General features: G+C 51.2%; 5 protein-coding genes across 5 annotated transcripts; 1 reads left to right on the forward strand and 4 right to left on the reverse strand.

Moving 5' to 3' along the window:
* Positions 1–748: 748 nt before the first annotated feature.
* BBA_04822 (type I phosphodiesterase/nucleotide pyrophosphatase) lies at positions 749–3,127 on the reverse strand (the record flags this gene model as incomplete). The annotated part of the gene is made up of 1 exon (XM_008599919.1): positions 749–3,127. The coding sequence occupies one exon, from the start codon at positions 3,125–3,127 to the stop codon at positions 749–751; it is 2,379 nt and encodes a 792-aa protein (XP_008598141.1).
* A 931-nt stretch (positions 3,128–4,058) lies between these two features.
* Positions 4,059–5,327, reverse strand: BBA_04823 (uncharacterized protein; the record flags this gene model as incomplete). The annotated part of the gene is made up of 2 exons (XM_008599920.1): positions 4,059–4,702; positions 4,862–5,327. 2 exons carry the CDS (start codon positions 5,325–5,327, stop codon positions 4,059–4,061), a joined length of 1,110 nt encoding a protein of 369 aa, XP_008598142.1.
* Positions 5,328–9,816: 4,489 nt separating this feature from the next.
* Positions 9,817–12,111, reverse strand: BBA_04824 (ABC transporter with duplicated ATPase domains; the record flags this gene model as incomplete). The annotated part of the gene is made up of 1 exon (XM_008599921.1): positions 9,817–12,111. The coding sequence occupies one exon, from the start codon at positions 12,109–12,111 to the stop codon at positions 9,817–9,819; it is 2,295 nt and encodes a 764-aa protein (XP_008598143.1).
* An 833-nt stretch (positions 12,112–12,944) lies between these two features.
* BBA_04825 (oxidoreductase, 2OG-Fe(II) oxygenase family) lies at positions 12,945–13,918 on the forward strand (the record flags this gene model as incomplete). The annotated part of the gene is made up of 3 exons (XM_008599922.1): positions 12,945–13,201; positions 13,294–13,327; positions 13,406–13,918. The coding sequence occupies 3 exons, from the start codon at positions 12,945–12,947 to the stop codon at positions 13,916–13,918; spliced, it is 804 nt and encodes a 267-aa protein (XP_008598144.1).
* Positions 13,919–14,993: 1,075 nt separating this feature from the next.
* On the reverse strand, positions 14,994–16,690 carry BBA_04826 (aspartate-tRNA ligase; the record flags this gene model as incomplete). The annotated part of the gene is made up of 4 exons (XM_008599923.1): positions 14,994–15,411; positions 15,524–15,798; positions 15,873–16,580; positions 16,658–16,690. 4 exons carry the CDS (start codon positions 16,688–16,690, stop codon positions 14,994–14,996), a joined length of 1,434 nt encoding a protein of 477 aa, XP_008598145.1.
* Positions 16,691–17,717: the final 1,027 nt, after the last annotated feature.

Below are 17,717 nucleotides of genomic sequence, written 5' to 3' on the forward strand. Positions count from 1 at the left end.
CGAGTGGGTTTTGAGCCGTGAATATCAGCGTAAGTAGGCGAATCTGAGATGTGCAAACGCCGTGATGCTGCTGTTCTCAATATCCGATGATGATGGAGAGACGCGTCGTGGCGAGATCAATTAATTTTAGTGGGGATTCTGGCCTGTGCCTGGATCTACATGGCAGAGGCTTCAAGTCACGCCAGAGCAAGAATGTATGATGATTAGGAGGAGGTTTGCTCACAGGTACATGGGCGCGCGCCCCTTGTGCTAGTGTGAAAAAAAGGCAAACCATCAACTTCAACCCGTTCAAGTTTCACCAGACAACCATAAGAACCACTCAAAGCTTCATCTGAGCGTCAAACAGCACAACCATCCCATGCCTGCGGAACAAAGTATCATGCTGACACCCGTTCCATTCATTTCTCCGCCGTATTTCCACCAATAAAAGTATTTTCTTCACCCGCCATTTACCTTATTTGCTTGTCTTTAGATTGTCACACACGCGCATTAGACCTTTACATTGTGTGTTTCTTTCACCTCGTCTTCAGACTGTGATACACGCGCACAAGACCTTTATATTGTATGTTTTTCATTATAAGTGTTTCGCTGAGATGGTGTATATAGCAAATGATTCAACAATAAACAAGGCTGATTCGAAAAAAAAAAAAAAAAAAAAAAAAAAAACAAGTGATACCCCGAGAAAGCCCATCTATACAAAACATCTTTGCATCTTCTAAAAAGGACGGCCTTTCACCCATGTCTTCGTCTATTGTGGTCCACCAGTAATGTTATTCCAGACCTTGCCAGCCTGTCCTGAGAGCCAGTCCCATGCATTCCCCACAGCGCCCACAAACGAGCCCAAGATACCGTGATCTTTCTCCTCACCATTTCCCTCGTCGCTCTCGTCCTTTTCCTCGCCATCATCTTCGCTGTCTGTCCTCGCGGGCCCCGTCTCCTCGGGTGCCGCCGGCGCCCCTTCCGTCCCCGTCACCAGTGTCGGAGAGGGCTGCGCCTCGGTCGTTTCGCCGCTTGTACTCGACGACTGTGTACTTGTGAATGGCAATGCCGACTCTGTCGCGTCTTTTGTCAGCACAGGGTCCTGCTCCTCCGCCACCTCATCCGTATGTGTGCCATCAGGCTTCAGCGGTAGCCTCAGAGTGCCGTTGTTTGGCTCAGGAGTGATGCCGACCGAGTCGCACAGCAGATTGTACAGCTCAATGTTTTCTAAAATAGTTTCATCCTTGTCAGTCTCGCGACAGTATACATCGTCTCGCGCCGCATATATCAACTCACGGAATGGTTGCATTCTGCTATTCGCTGGGTGCGGAAACGCTGGTCCTCTGGCGATGAAAATGGCCCTCATCAGCGGATGCTCGTGGTCGTAGCCGTGCAGGCCACGCGGGTGGTAAACCTCGTCTTCGGCAGCTGTCGCGAGATCAAACTCGTGTTTCTGAACAATTGCCCAGCCTGTCTTGGGCACGATCCAAAGAGGTGCGATGCGCTCATTCTTAGAAAAATGGTAGCGCTCGGGCATGTCCACGTCTCGCATGTACACCTCGATGCTGGACGTCGCATTCGCCTTTTCCCTGAGCCCATCGTACAGTGACTGCGTGTCTTTAGGGTCCTTGGGTCGGAGGCCCATAAGCGGCCAACCGTCAATATGCTCAATTTTGCTCGTGTCGACCAGGTCCTCGAGCTGTAGCAGTCGCGTCCTGTCCGTCGTGGCCATGCCGTGATCCGACACGACCACGACGTTGACAATATCGGTGAGATTGCGCGCTTTCAAACCCTGAAAGATGTTGCCCATCATAGCATCCACAGCTTGAATTGTGCTGCGAATTTCGGTGCTGTTGGGGCCGTACTTGTGTCCATCAGCATCAACATCGGGCACGTAGGCGGCGATAAGCTGAGGACGCCAGTGCTCAGGGTTGGCAGATTCGTCTTCCTTGCCAGGCATGTCCAAAAATTCCATGATTCTCGTAACCTTGTTGTCAAGCTTCTCATCACCATTGTACTTGTCCATGACGCTGGGCTCAATGTTGAGAATGTGAGCTTCACTTCCAGGCCACATGTGAACGGCACTTCGGACGCCCTGCTTCTCTGCCGTGGCCCAAAACGGCTCACCACCCCACCACTTGGGATCCAGGCTGCGGTTTGGATCCGTATAGTAGAACTCGGCCTCGAGCTCCGGATCCCAAAACGTGTTGCCCACGACGCCATGCGCTTCAGGATAAAGGCCCGTCGCCAGCGTGTAGTGGTTTGGAAACGTCACCGACGGGAATGACGGAAGCATATATCGCGGCGAGATGCCCTCTTTGACAAAGGCATTCAAGTTTGGCGTCAGACCGCGGCTCAAAAAGTCGGCACGGAAGCCGTCCAAGCTCACGACCAGCGTCGTCGGTCCAAACAGCGCCGTGCCATTGCTCACAAATCGATCCTTGACAGCGGCACCGGCGTGCTTCTTTGCTTTGGTCAGCTTCCAGGCGACAAGCACGAGAATCGTAAAGCCAATCGCGATCAGTGCGTGTATCAAAAGCCAGCGCCGCCAGCTGCGCCTCCTCTGCACATGCTCCTGCGCCACCAGCCCCAGACGCCGCCTATCCATCTCGTCGCTGTCGTCGCGTTCGCTGCTGTCGCCGGTGCTACTGCCCTCCTTGAAGCCGCCCTCCTCCATCTCGTACATGAGCTCGCCGTCCTCGCCGTGCTCAGCGCGCTCCATCAGCGCCTCCTTCTTGCGCCGGCGGCGCTCCCGGCGACGCTTGCGCCTCTCCGCGTGGTTCAGCCGCAAGTCATCGACGGAGCTGGCGGCTGAGGATACCGACAAGCCCGACAGGCTTGGGCGGCGGAAGAGATTAAGGGGGTTGGGCACCGCGAGGCCGGAGCCGCGGCGCTCGCTCTCCTGCTTCTTGCGCGAGTCGGTCACGAGGCGGTCAATGTCGTCCTCCTCGACCAAAACGATGCGGTCGTGGGCTCGCAGCTCGCGGCTGTTGCGGGCTGCCTGCTGCAGCTGGTCGTCGTCGCTGTCGGAATCCTGGTCGCTGCGCGAGTGCAGTGATGCGGCGTCGTCGTCGTAAGCGACCGGCGACAGCAGCGAGCCTTCGTGCTGCCGCATCGGCGTGTCTGTGTTGAGCCGCTTCAAAGACATGATGACTGGTGAGGGCTTTGACAGAGCTCAGAAGCCCATAGTTGAGAGATGATGATCATACAATGTCGGAGCAAACAATCGTGGATGATGAAGAGAGTGGACATTTCGAGGCCCCTGTTGAGCGACACGAGCGAGTCCACACATCACGGTCGGGGTGGGTCACCCCTGTCTTGGCCTTTTTGTACATGTTTGATATGATATGTACCTTTATAGACTATTTTAGGGATGTTGTTTAGGTATTAATGATTCGACCTGTATTTTTGTCGTAAATTCTCTTATCATGGCGATATATTTTGTTGAATCTTGCTCCTAAAATTCAGCGGCCCAAGTCTCTGACCGATGCAGTAAATACATACATACCTATCCCACGCAAGCCAGGGATCTCGACGCTGGACTGCGTCAAGGTCCCGCTATGCACGTTTGAAGAGATGTATGCTTAAAATGACTCAATGGGACGACGAGCTCTGACATTCTCGCTTTTCCTGCAGTTTCATGTACATGTTATGCTCGATATTGGCGTTGGCCTAGAGAGACACGGATCATGGTGAACTCCTCGCAAGACCCTCCGAGTAACTCTAAACTCTTTCACGCCACAACCTAATAAGTAGTGGCTCATTGCTGCTTATAACGTCAATCCATCCTCATCAAGCAGAACCTCGCCGCTGTCATTCAAACATTCATCGTGGTACATTGCTCAAAAGACTTGAAATGCCACGAGCGGAAACTGGTGGCCATCGATCGAACAATTGAAAAATGGTAAATCGTATAATTCGACACGCTAACGTTAGCAAATATGTATAGCAAAAGGTATATCCAAGCAATGGTCGGTCATAGCAAATAGTAGTAGCAAGGTTTTCATATATTCCCCCTTTTCTCTTCCTCTCGTCCCTTCACGAACCCCGTTCTGCCGTCTCCGCGCGGGCAAGTCTCTCTAGTCCTCGCCGCCGAGCTCCGAGTACGGGAGCCGCCACCCCGCGCGTGCCATTGACGCCAGCATGCCCTCGCTCTTGATCGATTCCAGATACAGCGTCCGAAAGTCGACATTCAGTCCTCTCTGCGCCTTTCTCATCGCCGCCGCCGCCGTTGCCGTCGACGTGTCCTTGCCCGCGCTCGCCGTCGCCGCCGTCGCCGCCGCCGCCATCGCCGCCACTGCTACGTACGACTCCCGGTCGCGAAGCATCGTCTCGGTGGGCACGTCGTCGGCCGACTCACACCGCAGAAGGGGCGGCAGCCGGGCGGCCTGCATGATGGGCACCATCTCCGCGGTGCCCCAGTCGACGATGCTAGAAGACGGGGCCGTCATTAGCCAAGAGGAGCGAAAGTCAAGGCAGAAGGGGGTGAGTAGATACGCTTCAATGGTGAATTGCTCGCCGCTGCTGATGATGCTCTCTGCTTTCAGGTCGCCGTGCTCCATGGCAAACAGTCTGTTGTTTTTGTCCTCGCCGAGGACGCGAGGCAGCAGGGCTAATTGATCGAGCACGTCTTGCTCGGCCAGCTCGGGGAGGTTGCCTTGCCGGATGCGTGTGAGCCGCCGTTGAATCTTTTGCTCAAAGTACTCGTACGCCGTCATGTCTCCTAAAATGAAACATCCATCAGCCCCCCCGCGCTACAGTTTTTTCTCTTCTTGTTTCTGTCGAAACCCCGCACTCGCACCTTTGCCCTCTCCCCCATCTTGTCGCTCTCCCCCTTTTTTACTTCTTTCCTCTTCAAACTATTTCAAAATCAACCACGTACTAGTCTCCAGCGTGCGTTGCACCAGCTGCATCTGAATCTCCGCCAGCCTCCTCAACAGCGCCGCCCTCGCCGGCTGCCGCGGCACCTCGTCCGTCCACCGCAGCCGCTCCTCGCCCGCGAAATCCAGCACCAGGAACGGATACCCGATTGGGTTCGCAAAGGAGAGGCTCGCGCCCACCAGTCGCGTCGACCAGTGAAAATCCACCTTTCCCAGCCGCTCGTACATGCGCCGCTCGCCCTCGACGCGGTCCAGGATGGCCTGAGGCGCATCCTCGTGCCGCGCGTGCTCGACGCGCAGACACACGCTCGGCATGTCAGAGAAGCTCACGCGAAAGACGTGGTATTCGTCTCCGCCGTAGGCGCCCTCAAAAGTGGCGTTGCACCCGCTCCCGGCGCCGTGCAAGATGGACGAAACAGCCTCGACGATGGCCTCGGGGGAGAGGTTTTGCTCGTGCAGGAGGAGCATGTCTCTATTTGGGAACCAAGGGGCGAATTGACTTTCCAAAAACTGGTGCGAAATTTTTGGTGTACAATTCTGGCGGGATTTTCCAGGGGTTCCCGTTCCCTTTACAAAAGGGTTGGAAAAGTCTGAAGTCTGTTGGCCGCAACGCAACGGTTCAGAAGCTTGTGTAACCAGGCCCGTTGAAGTACGTCTTGGCAGAAAATGAGGGAATGGGCTTGTCTAACCAGGCTGAGGTATCACATCAGATACTGAGTAACGCTGCGTGGTTCTGCTCGGATCAACTGCACTCTCGTGACAATTACAAAAAAAAAAAAAAGCAAACACAAAGGCCAGTCAAGTGTGGCATATGTTGTAAGCTCACGAGTAAAACATGCGACGAGACAGGCCATGTCCGGGCCATAATAACATGGCCATCATAACATAGCCAGTATTGCATGTATCATCATATACCATATCCAGCCTGAGACTACAAGTCTCGTCAAGGGAATCATTGCCAAGGTGCCGTGTATACCGGGTTTTCTGATGACGATGACATAGTTATCTCGACGAAAGAAGCAAGTGTAAGCTCGACCGAATGAAGTAATACAGCTTTGCTCTCAGCTTTGACGAATGCATTGTATTGTAGTTACCCTTGGGTTGGGTGCCAGGCCAAAAACAAGTCCCACCCAAAGCCCTGCTGGCCACACTCTATCAACGTGCTATTGGTGGATTTGAAAGCCTCTGTGTCTCGGAACTTTGGCGAATCGCAGTACAATGAGTTTGCAGAGGGATCCACCCCTACAAGTCAAGAAAATTGCTCTCAAGCCACATGGATTATTAGCGCGGGGTGAAGAATACTGTACAAGCATATATATATTCGGCCCCTCCCTCATCGCGCGCCCGTTTAAGCTGTTTCCTGCAAATGCTCCTGTATTCGCCCCCGTGTTGGCGACCTGGAGCGACACACCAGCAACTTGCGTGGCTGTCACCTGCGAAGACGAAACGACCGCATTCCGGACGACGATGATTATTCTAATGAGCAAGTACTTGACTGCTCAGTAACAAGCAGCTCCCTCTGGTCCGAGGATGAGATATCTGGCTATCAAAAGTTCTGTGACTCGATGATCCGGTCCTAGTCTCAGGGGGATATACAAATTCTTACCTCTGCCGACGACGCTCTCCCGTTATAATCAGGTTCAATTGCGCCGTGGTGCAACAAGAACCCGAGCTGGTGTACTGGTTCGCATGCCATCTGACACGCGGTGTTCCGTGTGCCCCAAAGGGAGTGGAGGTCTGGGTTCGAATCCTAGGCTCGGGATTCTCTTCTTGGTTTCTCTTTTTTTTTTTTGTGGCGTAGAGACGGCGGACTGTCGACGTCACCGTGCGCCTTGTATCACTTGGCTGGCCCTTCTCGTGATCGGCTGGTATTTTGGCCAAGGCTAGCTGATTTACTTTGACCTCTAAATCTCCTCCCCGGTCTGCAAGTAAACACATTTTGCCCGCTACCAAAACTTTGGACTCGCGGATTTGGGAAGTAATCGCTGTTGCAATGTTGTTTGGAAAAGCCGAGCTGCCATTAGCAAAAAGGCAGGCCAAGTAATCCAGGATGAAAAAGACGTGCGCATTACTGCTGGTTAAGCCGCGTAGCGAAGGAAACGAGAGAGGTCCAATTACTTTTGTTGAATGTGATTCAAAGTGCATGTATGAATGGTAACAATGATGGCATCAAAACCAACTCATTTTCGTCGCGATTGCTGCAGAGATCTGTCGCTCTCCGCGCTCTAAGCCCGGCCGGCCCTTGTATGGAGTCGAGCGCCGGACTGATGCCAGAGACTGACTCTGCGACGAGCCCTGGACAGCCAAATAAACAGCGAATTATACCCGGACGCCGTCTCATTTCGAGCCAGCACTACTTCTGGCGGATTGCACCTCATCAGACGTGTATGGGCTTCACAAGGTCACTCGTCTGGTTTCGTCTCAAATGCTTCTTGTAGACTTGAATCATCTAATACTAGCTAGCGGCAACCATGGAGGAGCTCCTTGTCTTTCGAAAATTGTCTCAAATTTTCTTAATAGGCTGTTATGTCCTTCAAAGTATTTCCTCCAGTACATGTGATTGGGCAAGCTCGGCCTATTGGCCATGTATTGCGTTTGCACTGCTTGTTCATCAGTTAGTCCCAACATGGCTAATCGTACCTCGACTTTAACAACCTCTATTCTTAAAGACTCCAAAACTCTTGACCGGCTTGCGAAAGTCTCCAATAGTCGGAACATCTTGGCAGTGTTCGTTGATATCGAGGTATATGGATGTACCACCAACAGTTGAGCTCATCGAATGTCTGTATACCCCAAGCCACACCTGCCGTTGAGTTCTGGTGTAGACAACGATGCAACCTACTCTTAACCATTGAAACCGCGTGTTGTGTGTATTCGCCATCTCGGGCCCCTATGCATCTGTACCCAAGGTTATGCCGTCTTTCCCACGCTTTTGAGATGTTGATCCACTCGACATTTGGGAGACAATCCTGAAGAGCTCACATAGTCTAGCAATGTAGTTGGTATGTTGGCGGAGAGGGGCGCGCACCGAGGGTCTAGACTCTTGAAGAATTGATGATGCAGTCTGGGTTGTGTCAGAACAGTACGGCAAGTGAAATGATGCAGAAATGATATAGTATTTTCCAACCTTTGCTCAAAGCACGCAACCGCCCTCTAATGCTCGTGCATGTAGGTTTCCCCACTGGTAGATCACGTCCTCGAAATATGCTCTCATCACTGCTTTGTCTTTTTTGGCATACTTGTAGTACATCTCGTCGATATCATCCAGCCACACCTTCCAAAGTATCGGATCCTGCTCGTCCAGTCTGGACCAGCGTTGACAGCCCATCCGGCCCCGCGCAGCAATACCCGAACCTGACAGCAACTTCCGGGACAATGGCGCGGGCAAGCAATCGACCAATAACAATGATCCGGGTGCCGGGCGGCATAATAGCTCACACCAACTTCTTGGCCATTTTCTTCGTCGCTGCCATGGACGATGTCTCTTTGCTCTTGATAGACCGCACGCCGACGGAAAGACTGCCGGGAAGGCACAGTGCTGGCCACAGTCATATGGTCTGTAGATACCCTAGCCCTATCAGCTCTCGTATACTCGTGCTCACTAACTAACAATCATCGTGCAATTGCAGTAACAATGAAGGAGTCATATGTTCATCAACGTACTCGATCACTTCCTCTACTGCTACAGTACCAAGTACTGTACCACATATCTAGGGCACCAAGCTCAAGTGCCTTTGAGTGGTTAGAGAATCGTCCGCATCGCCGATCAGCACACGTCTGAAGCATCCAAGGGTGCTGTAAGCTGTGGCACCTGCACGTTTACGTGTCAGGCTGGGATTTGGCAAATGCAATGACTGATATCGTGACAGTGGCGGCTCGATGTACCGCATTAGTGATGGGCCCCTGCTTTCTAGTGATGGGCTTCTGCTTTCTAGTGATGGGCCCCTGCTTCCCATCACTTCTAGCTGACGTGACAGTATTCGTCGTAAACACCCAATGTCTACAGCTATATATACCTCTGCTCTCTCGAGCCCTTCCTAGTTGTTTGTACTCAAATTCACATCACAGGCAGAGTCTGTTTGTTGAGACTTTTTTGCAATATGCCTAAAAACGAAATGACCAAATCCGATGCGAGTCGGATTCAAAGCACCCAGGTACGTACGGTGCCCATTTCATTTGGAAAAAAACAAACTGGGCAATCTTCGTCAATGTCTGACAGTTTATACCACGCAAAGGATGATCAATCGGCCGGTGGCTTTGCGGCCAGAGCCCAAGCAGCTGGTGATCGCAATGCAAATGCCAGCCAAGCTGCCGGACAAACCAGTGGTGCTTCTCAACAGACCGCTGGCGCAAATGCAGGGGCGAAGAAGTGATGGAATGTTTTGTGGCAAGAAGTTTTTCTGATAGCTTCATGTGAGTTGGTTGAAGCTGTAACCAAGTGTAGCTCACATATTGCTGGCTGAAGGAATAAAGGGCTTAACAAAATGTCACTTGTCGTTCCACGCTCCATAATCACGTCGTCTTTGATCGTTGCAGAAGCACCTGCAGTATAATGCAGATATACATCTCGAGCAAAAAGATGTAATTCTCGCGAAAAAAAGTGATGCATTGGCGTTTTCTTTTACAATTTCTCGGAGCAGACTTTCAGCCCAGCTCTGAATTCCATGTGTCTCGGCATTTTCCTTGCATCGACAATTCAAGGACGCCCGTAGCGACGGCCACTGCCTTTGAAGTTTAGAGAGCTAGAGAGCTAAAGGGCAACTGTGTGATATATAGCTGTCTATGGTAAATGCATAAACACGTAGCGCATGCACGATTATAGGAGGCTTGCTTTGTATTCTTCGATGGTTGTTGAAAGTCAATTGTAGATGGCGCCGCCCTTTGCTCTATCGGCAACTAGCTGTCGGAATTTTTGTATCCTGCCAGATTTATCATAACTGTGTCTCGACATTTGCCTCTATATACAATTTGGCAGAATGGATATTGCGAGATAGTTTCCCCGTAGTAAATCTTTATACAGAGCATCATCTGTCCTCTGCAGCTCCCTCGCGCACTCCTCTAAACACCTCTTCTCTCTCGTCACTATAGCCTCTAACAAAAGACGACTTTTGGGACCCAAAAGCTTGGGATCTCCCCCAACAGCATGCTTAAACTCGACAAAGGCCAAGGCAAGGCCCAGGAGAAACCCCAGATTCGCACTCGGCCGCGCACTCCACTGCAGCATGTCATTGGCAATCCGAAAGCTCTCCTGGCCCTGGCCATGACTAGCGACTAACAGCAATACCTGCTTCAAGTTCCGAGGTTTGGCACTGACGGCAATCCGGGAAAGCTTCTGGGTAAGCTCCAGCCCGATATCGACTAGGCTGGTGCAAAAGTCTCGCCGCACCTCATCCATGCCCGCGACAATGTCGGATTCTATACCAAAGCCCGCCTGTGCTCGCAAGAGGCGCAAAATGCTCAAATGAACAGGGTCCGCGGTTCGAGACGGTGTATTTATTGTATTCTCCAAAAGGCTGATGTGCGCAAACCAGAGTGCTATGATATCCGGGAGTCGATTGCAGGAAATTGCGTTCAAACATGGGTGTTTTGTCAACGCATCCCAAGCACTGATATCAAAATCCTGGGGTGTCATGTACGAATTAAAAGCATTGAGTATACTGGTCGCACTGCCAGCTGACACATACGGATGATGAGAAGCCGGGTCTTGGAGCTCTGCCACGGCTTCCCGGGAAGTTACTGGCTGCCTCTGCGTAAACTCCCAGTATAAAAGGGAGTCGCTCTCAGGTTTCAGGGCGTCGACCCATTGACAGATTGTTGTAACCTCGTTTTTCGTAAAGGCGCCAAACATGCGTCCCCCCCATGACAGCTCTCGTACGAGCAGGCTCTTTTTGCTGTCCCCAGCAACCACCCACGGCTTTGCCCGGCTGAGGGCCCTCAAGAGGTCTAGCTCATTGGCCTCTACTCGCATTGTCTCTTCGAGCCATTCATGTAGAGCATAGGGACCTATCCGGGCCCTGCTCCGATAATGTATGCCGCGCGATACCGAAGCCTTGGTTCTGAATATACCCAGAACCTGGGTGCCAAGTGCACTTGGCAACACTTGCACGCTTTCAGGCCCCAATCTAGCCGTCGAAGAACAAGGATAACATCCCAAGGTCTGCGATAAGACGTGTCCAACCTGAATTCGCTTCCATGCCTGCCTCACGGCCGCTTCTCCCTCCATTGCTCGCAATATGTCGAGATATTGCACAACAGCATGTGACGCCATTGCCGTGTGTCCCGAGTCGGCATTGTCTATGCTAATGTGGATGAGAAAATAGTAAGGATCGATACCGTAATGCGCAAGCTCATGCGCCACCTGCATTGTGTCGAGTCGAACCTGCTCATAGTGCATATTGAAGCCGAGAATCTCGGGAAGAAACTCATTAGGAAAGAGCGAAATGGCCAACTGAGCCACTGCAGATTCCCAGATGCCATGGTTCTCGCAGGCTCGCTTCCACTCGCCGGCCTGTACGAAATCAGCGCTGTGGCCGCTGGGCAAGGGACGGCCAATGCTCTCCAGCAGCTTGCGGTAGAGAGTGACGTGATGCTTGTCAGGGTCGCCGTCGCCGAGTTCCTCTGACAAGACCTGCCAAGCATGCTTTGTAACGCTGCGGAAAGCAAAAGGTGTCGTAGTTTTGTGTACATGGCCAAGCCATGCGCCGTCGACAAACTTTACAGGAGCCTGCTGAACGAGCCAGTCTTTGGCCTGTTCAGCGCTCGCGAATAGTTCGGGGCCTTGCCCTTGCTTCCGGCGCTCCAGGTAGTCGGACCATCCTGACAGAGTCCTTTCATGTGCATCCCGGAGGAAGAGTGACATTGCTTCGGCGCTATAAGTTTCGAGGCTGAGGATGCTGCTGCTGCTATTGCTGCTGCTGCTGCTGCTATTGCGGTACGCTGGCTCCTCCGTCAGCGCGACTGAGAGTGCGTGAGAAAACATGGCCAAGAGCTCTTGGCGAGCTGGTTCCAGTACCTCTGGATAGTCTTCAAGATTCTGAAGCTGAAAGAACATTCTTCTATACCGTTCGGTTGATTTGTGCTGCGTGGTATCTGGCGTTGCCTTTTTCGCTTGGCTGTGCTCAGTGTTACACACGGGTGTAACGGAAGTCGCTGTCTTGGCCCACCTCGAATATAGAATTCTTAGAAATAAGAGAATAACCAGTAGAGGAGCGACAATGAGAAGAAAGCAGTCAGCAGCTCTGGACAGATCCATATTGGTGAGGCGTGGCATGTTGCTGAGGAACGAGAATAGCGCCATGATGGCAAGAAGAGTACGGGTTTCGAGATGGACGGCTCGCTTGAGCGCCGAGAGCGAGTAGACTTGGTTCCGAAATCTTGAAAGCCGCAAAGAGAAACACCAAAGCAAACGACGAGTATGAAGCAATACAGCGGAGCTTCTGTTTGCTCGAATGATTGGCTCACGGGGTCCATATGGTCAAGTAAACGTGGGCGTAGTTTTGCAGGCCTTGGAAGAAGTTGGCGCAGGTGCTATGCTGGCCTCAACTAGATGGCAGTTATACAATGCCACTAAGGCATGGAATGCATCGTACCCCTCTCAGGAAAAGATGGGCTCCTAGGAGCCGATTGTGTATCGTCGTACTGATGCATGTGCGTGCTGATCATCTCTTTACATATGTGGCAGCGGCACCCTCGGGTGTCAAGTGGACATCTTGGATGCTTCATAGTGTCACAATGCAGCTAAACTTTCTTGACATACACATGCATACATAAATTCCCGCAATAAGACATACAGAACACTCCCTGCGCCCACTGGCTCGCCGGCTTTGTGCGCCGAGTGGATGGGGGGGCCTGTAAACAACCTACTGCAGCACTGCAGATATATTGCGACTGATCATCGTTTACTGATCATCGCTGTTTAGCTGACTCTTGGCGGCCTAGAGCTTCTGTATTTTTTACTGCCATGTATATTCTTTTGTCATCTTCTTCGCTGTCCCAGCCGCGCACAAGAAACAACGCGCCTTCATTCGTGCCTTGCCTTCTTCTCCTCCTGTATATCGAACAAACCTTCTTTATCCCAAAGTCACCATGACTGTTAACAACAAAGAAGCATCTCTCGCGGTAATCAATTACGATGCCTTGGCCAACAAAGATCCCAAAGAGATCCAGAAGCTCGTTCAGGCGTGTGGATCTGTGGGCATGTTTTACCTTGACCTCCAGAATTCTAGTATGAAGGACGTCTACGAGGGCATACCGAAACTCCTCGAGGCTGGAAATGCCTTTTTTAACCTGCCCTCTGATTCTGAAGAAAAGAAGCAAAGTCTTCGCGAGGGAATGGAGCGAGGGTATGGAAGAAATCCTACTCCTGATACGCAGCAATTCTTCCCACAACGGGCAATCTTTGCTGACTTGACACGTTGGTCGTGATCTGATTCAGGTATCACGCAGCCAAAACATTCGAATACTACGAGGTAAGCTTTCAATCAGCCTGACCCGAGAAATCGAGCATCTGTTCGTCATCGTTACTCAAATTGACGTCTCCCCAACAGATAGCCCGAGATGAGTATCAGCAGGGTCTGTGGGCGCTACCCGCTAGCCTCAAAGCCCACGAAGCATCCATCACCAGCACCCTCCACTCTCTGAACCGTGCGATTCAGACCGTGCTGGCTGAGCTCTGTAAAGCCGTTCAGGTGGAGCTTGCCGAGCTCAGTGACGATCCAACTATTGCTAGCGACACGGCCCTCAAGCTTGTGTACAAGCCTCCCGTGCAGGAACCTGGTGCCATTGTCCAGCCGTGGCACACAGACTTTGGCCTGATGACGATGATGTGGTACCAAGAGGTGACTGCGCAGATTGCAGTCTACGACTCGGAGGGAAATCGTACCGAGGACTGGCAAGCAGTGCCCGTTGTCGAGGGCGCACTGCTTGTCAATATTGCAGATGAGCTCGAGAGCAAATCTCGTGGTCGCCTACGCTCGACTGTGCATCGTGCGGTGACGCCGCCTGGACCTAAAAGAGTGAGGAACGGATTGGTTTACCTTTTTCGTCCGTATAAGATTTAGTGTCGAGATGTACGGATGGATGTCAGTTGTGATCACTCAGCAATAAAGAAAAAAAAAAAAAACATGAACTTGTTCTTTATTCTCGTACATCTATCTACCGAAGACTCGAAATTGCGATGCAAGAACTACCTGATTACTCTGGTGTGCGATCTCAAGGTACTTTGATACACCGACACCGAGGAGTGGTGGTAGAAAACTTGATGTATCAGTGTTGAGTGAGGCTACAAGACTTACATCCTGACGATGAGTCAATTTGCTTGTTGATCAGCACTAGGTCTCGGCGGAAAGGCTCAGCCCGTACGAATCATCAAAACATAATAAATACAGATATTTACTCACACATGCATATGCAATCAATGACAAACAACTACCTCTGGCGCAGCCACCTGCTCCAGCTGGTATCTGCTTCCATTAGTTCTACCCTTGTATAAGTATGAAGCAGAATCTGTCTTGGGATGCTAGCGGGGGACTAAGTAAATGGAATAGCCTATTATAAAAATCCTCAAAGTAAGACTAAATTTTTATTTATTATCTATCAATTCTAGATAATAAATTTTAGTATAGAAAAGCTAACTTGAGATAATTTAATGGCTAAATAATGCTTTTCAACTTGAATGTAAATTCCATCTACTTTTTATCATTTTTATCTTGCTCAGTTTCTCTAGGTGCTGGTGTGGTGGTGATGTATTATGAGGACGGGCCAGCTTTTGTTGTCCCAGTTAATTTATACTAAAAAGTGACTGCTACCTCGAATGGCATGCGGTATAGCCGCTTTATTTCCCCGACTGGACAGATTTTCCTGGCCCTTTCCGTTCATATTCCGGTGCACCTACGCCAAGGGGCTGTGCTATTTAGGAGTCTGGCTGCGAAACAGTCAGGTAACACAGGCAGCCACCAGATACATGACAAGGCGCAGTAACAAGGTCATGGAACCAAAGTCCGACGAGGGATTACATGTGCGGACGTCATATGAATAAATAACGCTACAGTTCCCGAAAGCCGGCAATATCTGCTCCATCATTCTCTTGCCATTGTGTAGGCAAAAGAGGCACAACATGGTGTCCCTAAAACTGCGTCAAGGCCGCAACCTATCAACATCTCTCGGGAATAGTATGACCTCACGGACGTCTTGCAGCCCAAGAAAACTCTGCAATAGTCTGTTCAAGCCGAGCCCGCAGCCGCCGTGGGGCGGCATGCCGGCCTTGAATGCAGCCAGGTACGGCTGCCACTGCTCGCCCTCTGGATCCAGCGGCGGGCCACACACGCCCGCACGCATGGCTTCGCACAGCTCGCTGTACGCGTGGATGCGCTGACTCCCGGAGCAAATCTCGCGTCCGCCCACAATGGTGTCCCATGTGTTGGACAGCCCGGGGGAGTCCAGATTGGCTTGCGAGTTGAACTGGCGCATGTGTGCGGGATACTGTTCAATGGTGAAGATGTCGGTACTGGCAGACTCCCAAAAGTAAAGCCCAAGGGCTGCTTCTTCTTGGTCTCTAATCACAATATAGTTCATCAGTGCCCTGCCGTTGTGCTGGGAGACACACCACCATCGCCCAGTGGATGGATGCTCTACTACAAGATCCCATGGAGGAATGGCTTACTCACGTGAAATTTTTGCAGTCATCCGACGCGAGGCCCAGTTCCTCTCGAAGAATACGCTTTGCCTCGAGAAAAGTAATGCGAGGGACATTGCCATGCTCGTCCAGGCCCACGCAGAAAGGCCGCGCACGAGGATACAGCTTTTGAACAGCCTCAATCAGCTGCTTATACTGACTGCGTCGCTGAAGTTCCTTGACGACGAATACCAGCATGGATTCAATTAAATCGACTACTTCACGGTAGTCATCATGGAATGTCATGGCTATATCAAGAATGGTGAACTGAGTTGCAAAAGTCAGGGAACAGCTACTGAATTTGAAGGAGAACGACATGGAACAATCTTGGCATGACTTACTTCTGTAACATGCCTGGTAGAATTGCTAGATTTGACCTCAGCCCGGAATACGGGACCAATCTCAAACACGCGGCCCATGTCCATAGAAAGTGCCATTTGCTTGTGGTGCTGTGAACTCTGGGCTAGCCACGCGTCCTTTCCAAAATATGGCAAATGGAAATACTCGTTGTCGCCTGGGATAGTGGCACTTATAATCCGTGGCGTATGAATCCAGTGAAAATTATTGGAGCAGAGAAACTCGACAACCAGTTGGCACATGCCCGAATGGAGCTTGAATATGGCCCCAGAGGCGGCGTGTCGCACATCTAGGATGCGATTGTTGAGTCGTTTTTCGAGGTCTGCACGGGGTAGAAGCATCTTCTCCCTGTGGTGTGAGGAGTCAGAAAGGTCCGGTGCTGCCAGGGCGACGATAGTCAGGTCTGTAACACGGATTGCTGCAGAGACTGTGCAGTCATTGCCTCGACCATCATTCTCGACCACTTCTCTGACAAAGCCTGTGACCCTGACGATAGACTCGGCTGTCAGAGTTTGAGCCAGATCCCATGTCTCCTTGCCAACGGCATTAGTACTAATCGTAGCTTGCAAGGGCTTATTCTGAGCTCGAAGCCCCAAGCGTAAAAGCTCAGCATTCTCAAATCTAGCGACCGATTCGACTCTAGCATCAATGGTCAATTTCTGCGTTTTCTCATCCTGAGGCAATAGGCTCGTCTAGTTTTCATGTCAGAAATTGCAAGATCTTCAAGACAACCAGGTGAGACAAAGTCGAAACTTGCCAAAATGTTGACCTTGCCGGTGATAGTATGCTCACACGTAGGCATGATGCTTTGCGAGCATTAGAAAACTTCTTTCTGGCCAGCTTTGGGCAAGACGAGAAGCAACTCAGAGTGTCTGAATTGTTCATATAGAGCAAAGAGCAATGTCACCGCACATTCAAGGAAGACGAGATTTTTTTTTCCGCTGTCATTGACTTGGATGGCGCTTTGAGATGTTGCCCCAGCAAGTACGTGGAATCCTTTCGAGTTTCCAGATTGTTGCGGAAAACCGTCTGACAATTGAGACTTGCTGAAACAGTAGTTGCCAAGTGCAAGCTGAACATTCTTTTTGATTCACAATCCTTTTTGATTCACACCTCGGCCTTCTTTTTTTTTGTTCCGTTTTTGGTTACCAGCAGCTCCTGCTAGGTTGGGTCTCATTGGGATCCGCTGCCCGAATGCATGGCGTGATGTGATAGGAATGATCTGCCAAGCGGTATGCACCGTCGATTTTCTCTAGCTGTGCATGACCGCGTCTGCCGTGTCATGATAAGGGCAGCCCGTATGTACTCTGTGGTGTCATCGCCGCGTATCAGAAGCAAGGATGCGTGAATAGCCAAACCGGAGAAGTGAGACAAACCATCCGCCAGCTTTCTGTGATGAGTCGGTGAGAAGATGGCGAAAGTTGTTTCACCCAACAAGCCAAAGTACACTTTTGACTGCCTCTCAAAGACCCTAGTATGGCGACGATGAGCGTCTATGCAGCAATATACGCACTTTGAGGCCCACCAGTATGCAATGCGGCACGATGATGGTACCTCAGCTTGCTCAGTTCAGCCAGCCGATGTGCCTGCCAAGTTCATCCAATGAATGACTGGCGATCTTGACCTCCTCTGCAAAGGTTGAACCCCGCCATGTACGAGTACTCCGCACGGAGCAATGTATGAATCAAAGGGCTGCAATGCGACTCGAGATCTACATTGTGGCGTTGATACCGGCTGAGGTACTTGAAATAGTAGGGGGAAGATTCTATTTATCAAGAAAAGGTACCTGACCAGAATGCTGTCTTCCTCCATACACTCCCCACCACTCT

Source organism: Beauveria bassiana (genome assembly GCF_000280675.1).
Source record: "Beauveria bassiana ARSEF 2860 unplaced genomic scaffold BBA_S00011, whole genome shotgun sequence".
In the NCBI taxonomy this organism is placed as follows: Eukaryota; Fungi; Ascomycota; class Sordariomycetes; order Hypocreales; family Cordycipitaceae; genus Beauveria; species Beauveria bassiana.